Here is a 13,957-nt window from a genome sequence, read left to right on the forward strand (position 1 = left end):
CCGGGCCAGGCCATTCAAACAATAACACCGAAACATTAAAGTTCAAAATGATGACCCGAACATAATCGACTTGCCTACAATAATATTTAAATTTAATTTAAATGCTCACATGAGGGCATTTAACGGAGTCGATCCAGAAAACCAACCCGCAAGCAAACAAATCGATGAGGATGTGTCTCAATCTGCCGGACAATTTGCAAAACGATATGCTCGAAATGGTCGAAAGGAAAGGTCGATGGGCATGCAAAATGCAAAGGCAACACTTCGTCCTCCGTCCTTGGTCCGAGGTCCTTCATTCAGTGGGTGGCTGTGTAGGTTAATGCGATTGTTGCTTTTGAGGCAGAGGGACTACGACGACGATAACTTTGAGTCGCCTGCTTAAGAGCACAAAATGATTGGAGAGCAGAGGTCCCCCGTCCAGGCTAATGGCATTTTATTGCTCCAACTCTGGGGTTTGTCTTTAGTTCTGGTTTTCTCTGTTTATTTCGAGGGATTGCCATTCAAAATTGGAAGCAAAACGCTCTGCGCACTCGACCTTAAGACGATGCAGTAAATGACATATAAGCCCCGACCCAGGCTTATGTGCTTAGGGCGCCTTGAGTTAATGCGTTGATATGATGATATCATTATCAAAATATCCTGGTCGTACCGCAGTATCTCCGCTTCTGTATCTGTATCTGTATGTGCAGTGTATGCTTGCGGGCCATTTGTAACTTTTGACCATTAGCTTCTGTTTTTGCGGCCAAATGGAAGCCAAACAATTGGTCTTGCTGATTTTGCGGTCTAATTGATACACGACGCAGACGTCTTGTCCTGTCAGCCAAGTTACAAATGCAACCAGCAACTGACAATTGTTTTCAATGTTTTGGTCACTAGTATCCACCCTGTTCTCGAGATCCCCCCTCTCCAGAACTGTCCACTGTTCACATATCCAATCTATTTCAGTTGTCACAGACGCACCGCCTCAGTCTCCTGTATGCCAAATAAAGCCCCCAGCTGTCAATCAGTGGGTGTTCTGATGCATCTGTCTGATCTGGTCTGGTCTGGTCTGGTCTCGTCTGGGCGAACGCTGCGTATGCTTAATGCCATTTGGCTCACACGCACACTCACTCGCACAGAGAATCGCCTGTTGTGTGCTGTTTAGTTAAAGGTTTTTGTCTTGTTGCAAACTTTTTAAGCACGTCGAGCTGTTGAAACTTACGGACGCGTGTCATTGAAAGCCTTAGAAAGTTGTCAAACGGCAGAAGGGGGACACATATAGGACATAGAATGTACTCCGTAGTACAAAGTGCAGAGATATAGACTGAAACAAAGCGCACTGAGAGAGCGGATAAATAGACTGAAGATGGGGCTAGATGGAAGAGCAACATTTCAATTTGCTGCTACTGCTGAAACTTTGACAAGTAGCCAGCCAGTTATCAATAAGCCTGAAAGCATCATCTCAAATATGATTATATGGTGCTTCAAACTTTTTCTCAGGCACTGCAACTCTTTTTACAGCAGCAACAGGAGCAGCAGCAGATATTGCGACTGTAGCGGCAACAAACAGACATGGCCAGCCAAAGGATACGGAGCCGGCCAGAAGAAGGACGAAAAGGACGAAGAATGAGCAGCGCCTGCCGACCGGGAGCCTTGCATACGGCATTCAATATGCTGGCGTTGAGCTGGATTATAATCTCAGAGTTATTGCTCAGTGGTAAGTGTTCAAAAGACCCACATATAAATGGCATATTGCAGGGCTTCCCCATCCCCATCCGTTTCCGAATCCGAATCCCCCACCACTTCAGGCAGTCTGTCATGTTAAACAAGCTGAATTTATTATGCCAACTGCGTGTTGCGGGGCGTGGTTAAAATTGATTATTTAATCTACCAAATAACTGTTTATACACATATATTATGGACTGAACCACCCATTCATCCACCCATTGACCAGGCGAAAAACCAACTCTTCCGCCGAACGGCGGTGAAGTAGTCAATTTATTAAATGGCCCGGGAATGGGCGAGCATTGGCCTTTGATTAATATTGGTTTGTTCAATTAAAGTTGCCATAATTTGGCCAACCACATGCCTGTCACTCCACTTGTTTCCGTCGCCATCCCGCCGATCCCACAAATCGATGAAAACTTTTCGAATGGCATGTGTATGAACCGTTGCGAGGACAGGTCATTTATTGAGTACACTACCCTTCGAGACCGAAACTACATATTTATCATGGGTTTTTATGAGCCAGGATAAGAAGGCCATGAATATTAAAATATTTTAATATATTTCCATTCGCTCTGAGCCGGCACTTAATCAAGTGCTCGGTTTGATTAACAAATTGTGTTGCCCGCCATCTCGAAATATTCATTTAGGTCCGAACCTTTACTCATTTAGTTGAATTTATCTTTATTCATTTGGTACCTTTACAATAATTAAAGGTTTAGATGTAGTGTAAAAATTACACCCAGAAATTAAATTAATGCACCGCACCTTGTAATTAAAAAATGTTCCAAGTAAAACCAATAAGATCTTTCCACATGCAGATATTTGCGATACCTGAAGTGATCACAGTTTCGTACAAATATATAAAAATTCATTTATTTTAATGGCTTGGATGTGCGGTAAATTCTTTTAAAGCCATATCTTTAAATGTGTACGATTTCATCAAAGGCAATTAAAGGAGCATTTAAACATATTAAAACCTTTAAAAAATTATTTAACTTTAATTGCATATCTCAATGGCAAATACAACACTTTCTGCTCTTCACGTAAATTAATTTAACGCTTTGTGCTTATGGAATAATCATATTGGCACATCTCTTTACTGGAATTTATTTAAATTTCCAATTGATTCGAATGAGCCATGTTTAATGTTGATAATTGCGGCAACTCGCGTTGAATTGCGCTATTCAGACGGTTCAAATGGAAATGGCAAATCGAAATCGAAACGAAATGGAATAAAATAAATAAATTGCATTTAATGCAAGTTAAATTTGGGCCGGACCCTCGACTTTATCATAAATTAACATGGAAGTGGAGTTGCCAGTAGTTCAGGTCTGATACCTTTCCTTTGCCGCCTGGTTGGGTAATTGGGTTTTATTTTTCGGTATTTCTTTTTTTTTTGTGTATGCCCACTGTAGACCGCCTCTCGAATCGAATCGAATTCGTACGGTTGCGTATACGACATGTGGGACAAGTCATTCGGGAGATTCTACGGTTAAACGACTTTTGGGACTGTCTTTAATATTAATGCCACCGCACTCTTTCAGCTCACTGCCTGAAGGACCTGAAGATATTTGTACCGGAGGCCGTATTAATGGGAAATGCAGCGACATTGTCTTGTCAATACGATTTGGAGCAGGTAAGCGACACTTCCTCCAGGTATAGTCGTAAGTCGGCATGCGCGGGGAAACAGCAGCCAAGTCAACAATACGGAGGATATTGTCGTCGGCGGCATGCTTAATTATTATAATTACTTGCACTTTGTCTTGCCGTCGACGCCGTCGCTCCAGCAGTCTTCTGCCTCCTGCCGCCCGTCGCCTATTGTCCTGGCTGCTCCTTCCGCTCGGCTCCATCGGCTGGCACAGCTCCTCCACTATTCACCACTCAGGCTTTTCATTAACGCATTTTCCTTCCGTTCCTTCGCAGGCGGCGCTTTACGCGGTACGCTGGTACTTCGGACAGGAGGAGTTCTACCGCTACGTTCCCCGCGAGGCCAAGCCCACATTTGTCTTCGCCGTCGCCGGCATTAATGTTGATGTAAGTTAAATTAAGCTGAAGATCGCACAATGAGCACAAGCTGCTCGTATTTTACTCTATTAAGTATGATACTCCTTGGAATTCGAGGTGTACCAGTAGTATCGAAAATGCTCATTTCATGTTCATTTTAATTTATGAAAATATTAAAAAAAAATAATACTTGTGAGGAGAATTTCTTAAAGTTGTCCTCTACATTGAAATAAAAAAAGAGAATTTAACTTAACCATTTAAATCCGGATTTGTAAAGTCAGTGCTCGGTATCTGTTAGTTCGGCCTTTTGATTATAAGCCCCGTTTGTTTTGTTTTGGTTTTTGCTCGCCCATTGTCGGCTTAATGGACAAATCACTGGAGCAGCAGGGCATGTGTTTCGCTCGGGCCGAGTTTGCATTTCAACAAATGCAAAATGGGAAAGCATTCAAATGTTGTGCAAATATTTAAATGCGGACAATGCCGGGGGCAGTCGCAGTTGCCGCTGGCGTCTTGCCGCCTGTGTGTCCCTCTTTCGGTGTCACCCATTTTATTTCTATTGCTGTGCAATATTTGTTCACTTTTATTTACAATATTCGGTGGTGTTTTGCATTTACAAGTGGGCATGTGTGTGTTGTCTGTGTATGAAATATTCCGCTCTACAATTCGGAAAGTGCCACGACACACACACCAACATGCAGCTGGCTGAAATATTGCGAAAAGTGCAAAATAGTTTATGGCGCGGCTGCTGGCAAACAAAACAAACAAATAAACAAACAAATTCTGCACTTGCAGCAACAAGGAGCGGACAGGATAGCCCACCTAGTGGGGAAAAATGCTCGGCATTCGCTCTTCCATGCTGCACTCATTAATAAAAACAACAGCCGCAAAGTAAGCGATTGTAATGATGAACTCCAATTAAGAACACAAGTCCGTTTTAAGTTGAAGGCAGCCGTCGGGCTGACATATATTTATTCAATTTCTTCTTTTGATTTTAGAGTAGGCAGAAATGGTTCTGCCAGCTCAACGTCTACAGAGTCTCTGATTTTACAGTTTTGAATATATTTGGACTTAGGCTAATCCGCGTAGCTGCGCTGCCGGGTACGCCAGCGGCGGAGCGGCGTTCTTATGTATATCTTATATATCTAGGCTTATCGGGAGAGCGAGCTAAGTATGTACGTATGTAATATGCATTTGGTCGGCGTGTGAATGCTGACCAAGCACTTATACTTTTTGGCCTTCAAGTGGGCAATGCACTTATACTTTGTGGCCTTCGAGTGGGCGATCATGTTACATCCGCCCTGGGCCTAACTGCGTGCATAAACATAAACATAAACATAGCAACAAAGTGCTGTCATATGTTAATATGCTATTTTATTTAATTGTTCTTAATATTGCATAGGCACATACTACATCTCCCTCCTTTTGAAAAATAACGTAACCTAGTGAAGTTATTTTGATTATTAAATGCAAATTATTTTATTTTTATTTTTATTTTGTTTGTGTTTTTGTTTGAACAACAATAGTTGATTTTATAATGCAAAGATAAAAATATACGTAGTGTATGGAAAATTTGTATAAATGATTAAGGAAAATATAAGTTTAAATTCAATCATGAATGAAATTTCTTTAATCTATCTTTATGAACTATTTGTTTTTTGTTTTTATTAGTAAGTAGCGTAATATTGTTATTATCTCCTATGCTTTCTATCTTATAGGGCCCCGTATATTTAAAGTCTAATTTATGACCTACCTCATTTCTTAGTAAAACTTTATCTCCTACTTCTAATTCTATGTCTTTTACTTTTAAGTCATAATTTTCTTTATTTTTTTCTTTGTGTGCTTCAAGAAGTTTTCTTGCTCGAGCATATGCTACCTCTAACCTATATTTACTCTCCTTAGCGTAATCATCTATGTTATATATTGGTTCTATGCTATGTAGTTTATTAAAATGTTTTGGTAAATTACTTGTTCTACCGAAAACTAATTCATATGGACAATAATTATGTACCATAGATGGGGTCGTGTTGAAGCAGTATACGAAATATTGAAGCCATACGTCCCAATCGGTTTTGTCCGTCGATATGTAGGATCGTATATACTCGTTTAAAGTTCTATGACTTCTTTCTACTACTCCAACTGTCTGGTGGTGATGAGCTGTTGATGTTATATTTTTTATTTTCAAATATTTACACAGGTCAGTAATTATTGAATTCTTATACTCTGTTCCCATGTCCGTTATGAACGTCTTCATTGGACCGTACTTTAGAATAAAAGATTCAAATATAGCTTTTGCGACTGTTTTTGCGCTTTTATTTGCTATTGGTATGGCAACTAAGTACTTGGTTAAATCACATATGAGAGTGACTGCGTACTCGTTACCATTTTCTGACTTGGGTAGTGGACCAATTGTGTCCACAACAACTCTATCGAAAGCATGTTCTGGTGTTTCAGTTATCGTCATTGGAGTCTTTGTGTGCTTTGTTGTTTTTGCTTTTTGGCATTTTTGACATTTTCTTACGTACTCTTTTATGTATTTACTCATATTTTTCCAGTAATAATGTCTTTTGACCTTGGCCAAGGTTTTTGTAATGCCTGTATGCCCTCCTTGTATTGGATCATCATGTAATGTAGACAATATAGCTTCTTTTTCTTTTTCATTATTTATTTGGGTCACCGGGTTAAGTAGCGCTACTTTTAAATTCTTTAATATTTTATTGCCCATATTTTTAAATTTATCTATTGAAACGTGTTCAAAGATTTTTTTCCACGGTGCCATTTTGATTTGGCTGATATCATATATACCGGCCTGCAATTCAAGCCTTTGGAGAAATTGATCTAAATCAAGAATTCCATTAGTATAAAGATCACCAACATCATATCTTGCAATAATTTTCTTTCCATGTTTAAATAAACATATCGAGTCATTCAATTGCAATGTCACTACTTTTCGTACCTCGTCATTTGTTATGACTTCGTATACGTTGGGCTCTGAAGCTATTTCTTTGGTTTGCTTTTGCAAATCCAATTGTTCTTTTCCTGCGCAGGATTTTTGTCTACTTTGAAATCTTGTAGTGACTTTTAATATATTTCCAGTTATATCTTTTAGCTCTTTGATGGTTATTCTTGATAACGCATCTGCTACATGATTGTCCTTGCCCTTTAGATACTCTACTGTAAAATTATATTCCTCTAGTTCAAGCCTTATTCTAGTTAATTTAGAGCTGGGGTTCACCATCGAGAATAAATATGTCAATGGTCTATGGTCTGTTTTCACAGTGAAATGTTTTCCGTAAATGTATGGTCTGAAATGTATTATTGCCCAATGAATTGCTGCTAACTCTTGTTCTGTTGTACTCTTATTGCTTTCACCTTTCGTAAAAGCTCTGGATGCATAAGCAACTGGGAGTTGGTGGCCATTATGGTTTTGAGTTAAAACTGCGCCACACGCTTGCTTGCTTGCATCTGTTGTTATGCAAAATTCTTTGCTGAAGTCTGGGTACTGCAAGAGTGTTGGGTTAATTAGCTGAGATTTTAAATGTATGAATGCTTTTTGACATTCATCTGTCCACTCGAATGGAACATTCTTTTTACATAATCTTGTTATGTGCCGCGAATAGTCGGCGAAATTTTTGATAAAACGTCTGTAGTAATTGCAAAATGCTACAAAACGTCTAGCGCTGTCCGCATCATGTGGAACTGGGTAGTTCTGAATGACATCATATTTTTTGTCATCCGGCAAAATTCCTTTGTCTGTGCATTTGTGTCCCAAAAATGTGACTTCATGCATGAAAAATGAACATTTTTCAGGATGTAACTTTAGGTTGTATTCCCTGCATTTACCAAAAACTTCAGTGAGGTTTTTAAGCATATGTTTTTCGGAACAACCTATGACTATTAAGTCATCCATATAAAGGAATGCTTGAGACGGTTCTATTCCGGAGAATGCTATAGTCATCATTCTTTGGAATGAATTAGGCGCTATTTTTAAGCCAAATGGCAATCGCGTGAAACGATATGAGCCATTGCTGGTTGAGAAAGATGTTATATCTCTCGAGCCTTCATCCAGTTCGATTTGATGAAAACCTGACATTAAATCAAGGCAGGAGAAATATTTTGCTCGACCAAGTTGGTCCAAAATATCATCTATTCTCGGTAGTGGAAATTTGTCAGCTAAAAGTTTCTTATTAATTTGGCGATAGTCTATTACTAATCTCCATTTCTTTTTATCAGAATTCGGGCTTGACTTTTTGGGTACTAATAGCAAAGGGCTATTGTACTGTGAAACTGATGGTTCAACTATTTTATCTTTTATTAATTTCTGAACTTGGGCTTGTATTTCTTCCACTTGACTATGAGGACTTCTATAATTTTTCGTGTATACTGGCTCATCATCTTTTAAACTCAACTGTTGTTTATAAAAATTATTAACTGTTATAGGTTCTGATTCTAATGCAAATATATCTATATATTCGCTGCATATATTTTCTAATTGTGATTTAAACAATTCGGGGAAATTTTTCTTTAATTGAGATAAGACAGTTTTATTTCTGTGTTCACTATTTGCCTGAACTACATTGTAGTTCGAAAGTGGCTCATATTTTAGAGTGTCCATATTGACTAATTGGTCGGAATCGGTTGTATTTAAAATTCGGACAAATGTATTACTTGATGTTGCGATTGTATTTGCAACATAAATACCAGTTTGAATTTCCTGGTTTGGAATTAAAATGTTATCATCTTTTGATGATACTATTAATCTTCGGACAACTTGGGATCTTGCTGGTAATAACGTTGTGTTAATACCAGAGCTGTATGCTATGGGAATATATATTGGAAATTTCAAATTGTTTGGTCTAATTATAAACCAATCTTCTTCTTGGTTTAAATCGATTTGGCAATTATATTTTTTTATGAAATCTATTCCGATTATTCCATCACACGGTATTGGAAAGTTTTTATCTACTAAATGAAAATCGTGTGGGATAACGTATTTACCTGTCTGTATCTCAATAAAAGTCTGTCCTCGAGACTGAATTTTCTGTTGGCCTATGCCTTGAATGTTTATTTTATTGGTTATTTGAATATTAGAAAATTTGTCAGAGTTCTCTTTGAGAATAGAGATATCTGCACCTGTATCAAGTAGAAAAACTAGTTTTACGCCTGTTTTGGCATGAATGAATGTAGAAAATATGTTGAGATTATAATTGATGGTGTATACTCTACGATCTTCTTCTACTGAGTACCTAAAGGCTGTTGCGAGTTTCCCTGTTCTTGGATTACTCGTACATTGGCATTGTTTCTGTTGTAGTTGTTCTGACTGTTGTTACGGCCTCTGTTTCCATTATAACGGCCTCTGTTATAGCCATTATAACGGTTATTATTTCCATTATAGCGGTTTTGATAACCGTTATTCTGGTAACCGTTATTTTGGTAACCGTTATTTTGGTAACCGTTATGGTAGTTGCCTCTAATACTATTGTTATTAAAGCCTCTACCGCGGTTACTACCTCTATTGGCATTTCCGTATCCTCTATTGGGTCTGTTACCTCTAAAGTACATCACTTTATTGATGTCACCGGTAACTCTTGTACTCGTTCTTATGTATGCGCTTATCGCTGCATCCATAGTGGTGCAAGTCCCTGCTTCCAGTACTGTTTTGATACTTTCGTGCTCAGCACGATGTATCATGGTTTCAATTGCCTCTTTGGTGCTTAGACCAGTGGCATGTTCTAGAGGTATACCCTCATCGATATAGGAAGCTTCTAAAAGTTTTCTCAGGCTATCAACTTCAGCGGTAAATTGCGTTGCAGTTTTACCTCTCTGCTGAACTGTTGCTAGCTTTGCTTTGACATTACTGGATGTCTCACCGACAACTACTTTCTGCAATTTGTTTATAATTGCTGGAATTGTCGTTTCATTGTCAACTGAGTTCAAAATTGTGCCAACTATTTTTGACTTAATGACCTCAACTGCAATGTCTTCAAATGGTCCCTTAGCTAGGTCTACCAATTTGATTGCCTTAATGAATCTTTGTAAATGGATCTTTTGCCCATCAAATTCTGGCACTGTGCAGGCGACTTCCCTAATGTAAGACCTAATGGCAGCTGCTTCTTCTGCCATGGTTAAGTTATTTTCGGAGTCGGCTGCGTTATTTGTTTTATCGTCGTTCTTCAGCATTAATTTTGCTGGTATAGTTAGATCGTGAAGATCTTCCTCTTTAATGTCTTCCTTGACTATAGTCCTATCTTCCTCGTCAGAGTTAGTGCTGTCTTCATTCAAATTTATTCTTAGTGGGGTGTTTACTATGGTTGGAATTTCTATCTGGAGACTGAATTTATTTTTTATAAATATTAATTTTTCTCTTAATGTCACCAGTAGGTTTAAAGCCTTAGCACACTGTTTGCGTTCCAAATTCTTTCTATTTTGTTGGATCAACTCTCTGATTTCATTATAACTATTTACCAAGACTTGGGCATTCCTATTGATTGTTACAGCTTGTGTTGATCTGTTTTGCGTTAAGCACTTATAGGATTTTCTGAAATTTTCATTTGGATCTTTTATCTGATCAACAAGCTTTTCCCAGTCCATGCTGTGGTATACTCATAACTTCAAATTTATTCATTTGTATATATTTTTTTTTTAATGTAGATAAATTCAATATTACGTTTTATATTTTTTTTTTATTTATTATTTTTTTTTTCATATAATTTTTCTCATATTTTCATTCATAATTGACTTTATTAAAGATCTTCCTTAAATATTATCTATACCGTTAGCAGTGCTACGGTATCGTTTCTTAAGACACTTGTTATGCAGTTTGTATATTTTTATTAATGCATTGGATACCATAATTAATGCAATTACAATTAGTATTATGGTTATCCAGAACAAGTCTGCATTTTGGACTTCTACTTTATTTATTACATTGGCTGTAGAGTCCACAGTTTTAGTGTCTATTGGACCCATTTTGGGTATACTAATTTTATATTTTGTAGAATAGAATAGAAAATTTCCTTTGTATATACTTTTATTTTCAGTTTTACTTATTTCATTTGTCTCTATAGACATTTATGTTTGGAATTATCTATTTATAAAATCTTCCAATGTTCGCAAGAGTATAAAAAAAATTGTATTTTACATTGTTGCCTGCCTGATTCTAGCTATGGCTTCACGGGCCATATTGGGTTAACAGGGCATAATAGTATATGCTCCGTTTTACAATATTTCTTACAATTTTTCTTATCTATATATATTTTATATTTACTTTATATTTATATATATTTATTATTATATTCTGCTGTTGATGATGCTCATCAGGTGTCAGCTGGGCGTCGCCGGGGGTGGCACGCTGACACTCCCTCGCTGCTGTCTATTTGTTGGGTGTCAGCTGGGCGTCGCCGGGGGTGGCACGCTGACACTCCCTCGCTGCTGTCTATTTCTTCGCCGCTGAAGACGTCGATGGTCGCTCACAAGTCCCCAGGCAGTGGGGACTCCAGATTCCTTCGCAGCCAGGGGGGCAGGACTTCTTTGGTTTTGTTAATGCTGGTGCTGGTGCTGGACATGCCTGGTATTTTGGAACTTCATTAATTGTGGGTATATTTTTAATATTATCTGAGTGAGTTTTCTCGAGCTTATGGGTCTTTAATTCTTGCTGATATTGCAACAAGTGGTCTAGCTCTGCATGTAGCTTTAGAGCTTTCGACCAAACCGGTGGCGTTTGCTGACCGTATATTAGCCACCTTACGTGGGCTATACGTTTATTCAGCTTAGTTTTCAAACCGCCACGGTGTTTGCCCATACTCAATAGAACTCTACTCACTCAGATTTTTCCTTGGTTTTTGCAGTTCCATTTAATTAGTCCAGTCTTCTTCCAGTCCAGTGTTCCTTTGTTCCTTTGTTTTCACCAGCTTTGGTCAATTCGTCCAGCGTTGGACGACTGTCACGGTCGCCATGTAATGATGAACTCCAATTAAGAACACAAGTCCGTTTTAAGTTGAAGGCAGCCGTCGGGCTGACATATATTTATTCAATTTCTTCTTTTGATTTTAGAGTAGGCAGAAATGGTTCTGCCAGCTCAACGTCTACAGAGTCTCTGATTTTACAGTTTTGAATATATTTGGACTTAGGCTAATCCGCGTAGCTGCGCTGCCGGGTACGCCAGCGGCGGAGCGGCGTTCTTATGTATATCTTATATATCTAGGCTTATCGGGAGAGCGAGCTAAGTATGTACGTATGTAATATGCATTTGGTCGGCGTGTGAATGCTGACCAAGCACTTATACTTTTTGGCCTTCAAGTGGGCAATGCACTTATACTTTGTGGCCTTCGAGTGGGCGATCATGTTACATCCGCCCTGGGCCTAACTGCGTGCATAAACATAAACATAAACATAGCAACAAAGTGCTGTCATATGTTAATATGCTATTTTATTTAATTGTTCTTAATATTGCATAGGCACATACTACACGATAAATTACTCGACCAGAGTCCAGTGTGAAAAGTGGCGAAATTCTTTGAACGCCATTTAAAAATCACCGTTCATCTTCATGGGAAAAGCACCTTAAAATATATAAGCTGTGTACAGAATCTCCTTAACAGAAAGATATATATAAAACTTTATCTTTAAAATCCCTTTACAGACTGGCTAAGTACTTTGAATACACACATCTCAGTAATCTTAATCATAAAAATTGCATTAACAATTTAATGCTGTTGTACAATGTATGTAATGATTTAAGAACCCGCTAACATCTGCTTTCTGCCGATCAAGTGCACGTATTCAAATAAACAGTCTGTGTGAGAGCGTCGATTTCCGAGGGTTGTGAAAAACGAATCGATTGTCGTATAATCATAAATAAATAAAATTGAATTGTCGGCATGCAAAGTAAGCGATAAATTACTCGACCAGAGTCCAGTGTGAAAAGTGGCGAAATTCTTTGAACGCCATTTAAAAATCACCGTTCATCTTCATGGGAAAAGCACCTTAAAATATATAAGCTGTGTACAGAATCTCCTTAACAGAAAGATATATATAAAACTTTATCTTTAAAATCCCTTTACAGACTGGCTAAGTACTTTGAATACACACATCTCAGTAATCTTAATCATAAAAATTGCATTAACAATTTAATGCTGTTGTACAATGTATGTAATGATTTAAGAACCCGCTAACATCTGCTTTCTGCCGATCAAGTGCACGTATTCAAATAAACAGTCTGTGTGAGAGCGTCGATTTCCGAGGGTTGTGAAAAACGAATCGATTGTCGTATAATCATAAATAAATAAAATTGAATTTACCATGAAAAATTTGTATGGACGAAATATAAATTGAAAACTCATTCGTCCGCACATAAAACTGCAAACTCATTTACAAACACTTCGGGCTACATTTTTCAAATGCGCCAAAAGGGGGAACGTTAAATAATCATAAATAATGGCATAAAGCGAGGGTGCAATGATGGAGTAATGTTTGTTTTGTGTAAGCGAAACAAAGCAATCGAGGGATGGCGAAGGCTGCTCCATAGAAATAATTTGCCCCCGACTTCCGTTTCCGGTTTGTCTGTCTGCCTGCTGCTCGCTCTGCCAAAAATCCATTGGTCTTTTTGGCCATCTCAACTGTATCGATAATGGCGTGCTGGCCACATCAATCAGCGTGGACTTGATTAATTTGCTTTGATTGTGTCTTTAATTTGCACCCCCAGTCTCCCCAATGCATTGGCCGAGACAAAAAGAGATGAAAAAGAGGGAGTCGTGCGAAAGAAAACCGAAATAAAATACAATAAAATACGGAAAAAATAAAGCAGTCCCTGCTCAGATGTTAATTTGCCACTAATTAGCATTCAAAGGCATTTTTGCACTAATTAAATATTTCGATTGCAGCGTTCGGGGTCCTTGGCGTTCTGTGGGCGTGGCTGTGGGCAGTGCAGTGGGCGGGGCGTCAAGCTATGCGTGTTAATTATTTCCCAATTCCATCTCCCCCACCGATCTTTATTTGGCCTTACAGCGCCAGCGAATTGGAAACTATTCAATGAAAACGAGCACGCTCACAAACAAACCAACACATTGAGGTTAATGCGAAAATTTTTGTAGCCTACTTATGGGAGCGCTGCAGATGGATGCAAACTCATTTTAATTTGAGCAAATTTTCACTCCACTCCCGAGCAAAACGGCTTGAGACGCAATCAGCCGTTAACCGCTAAAGGTGAAAAGCGTAAGAAAAGATGGGAAATCCGAGTGGAGTGGAGCTT

At 38.4% G+C, this 13,957-nt stretch overlaps 1 protein-coding gene and 1 long non-coding RNA gene across 3 annotated transcripts in view; one reads left to right on the plus strand and one right to left on the minus strand.

Moving 5' to 3' along the window:
- Positions 1-13,957, minus strand: part of LOC123327293 — a 100,758-nt gene that overhangs the window by 62,971 nt on the left and 23,830 nt on the right. The gene's annotated exons all lie outside the window — the stretch shown is intronic.
- LOC6729926 overlaps positions 1-13,957 on the plus strand; it is a 64,914-nt gene that overhangs the window by 42,562 nt on the left and 8,395 nt on the right. The window contains exons 3-5 of one of the 2 annotated variants that reach the window (XM_016177699.3): positions 1,501-1,696; positions 3,252-3,343; positions 3,631-3,741. In XM_016177699.3, coding sequence (XP_016036685.1) covers positions 1,552-1,696; positions 3,252-3,343; positions 3,631-3,741 — 348 coding nt within the window. In that variant the 5' untranslated portion in view covers positions 1,501-1,551. The remainder of the gene's footprint in view (positions 1-1,500; positions 1,697-3,251; positions 3,344-3,630; positions 3,742-13,957) is intronic. The other variant, XM_016177698.3, reaches the window with a different exon arrangement.

This window comes from Drosophila simulans, chromosome 3R (assembly GCF_016746395.2).
Source record: "Drosophila simulans strain w501 chromosome 3R, Prin_Dsim_3.1, whole genome shotgun sequence".
NCBI lineage: Eukaryota > Metazoa > Arthropoda > Insecta > Diptera > Drosophilidae > Drosophila > Drosophila simulans.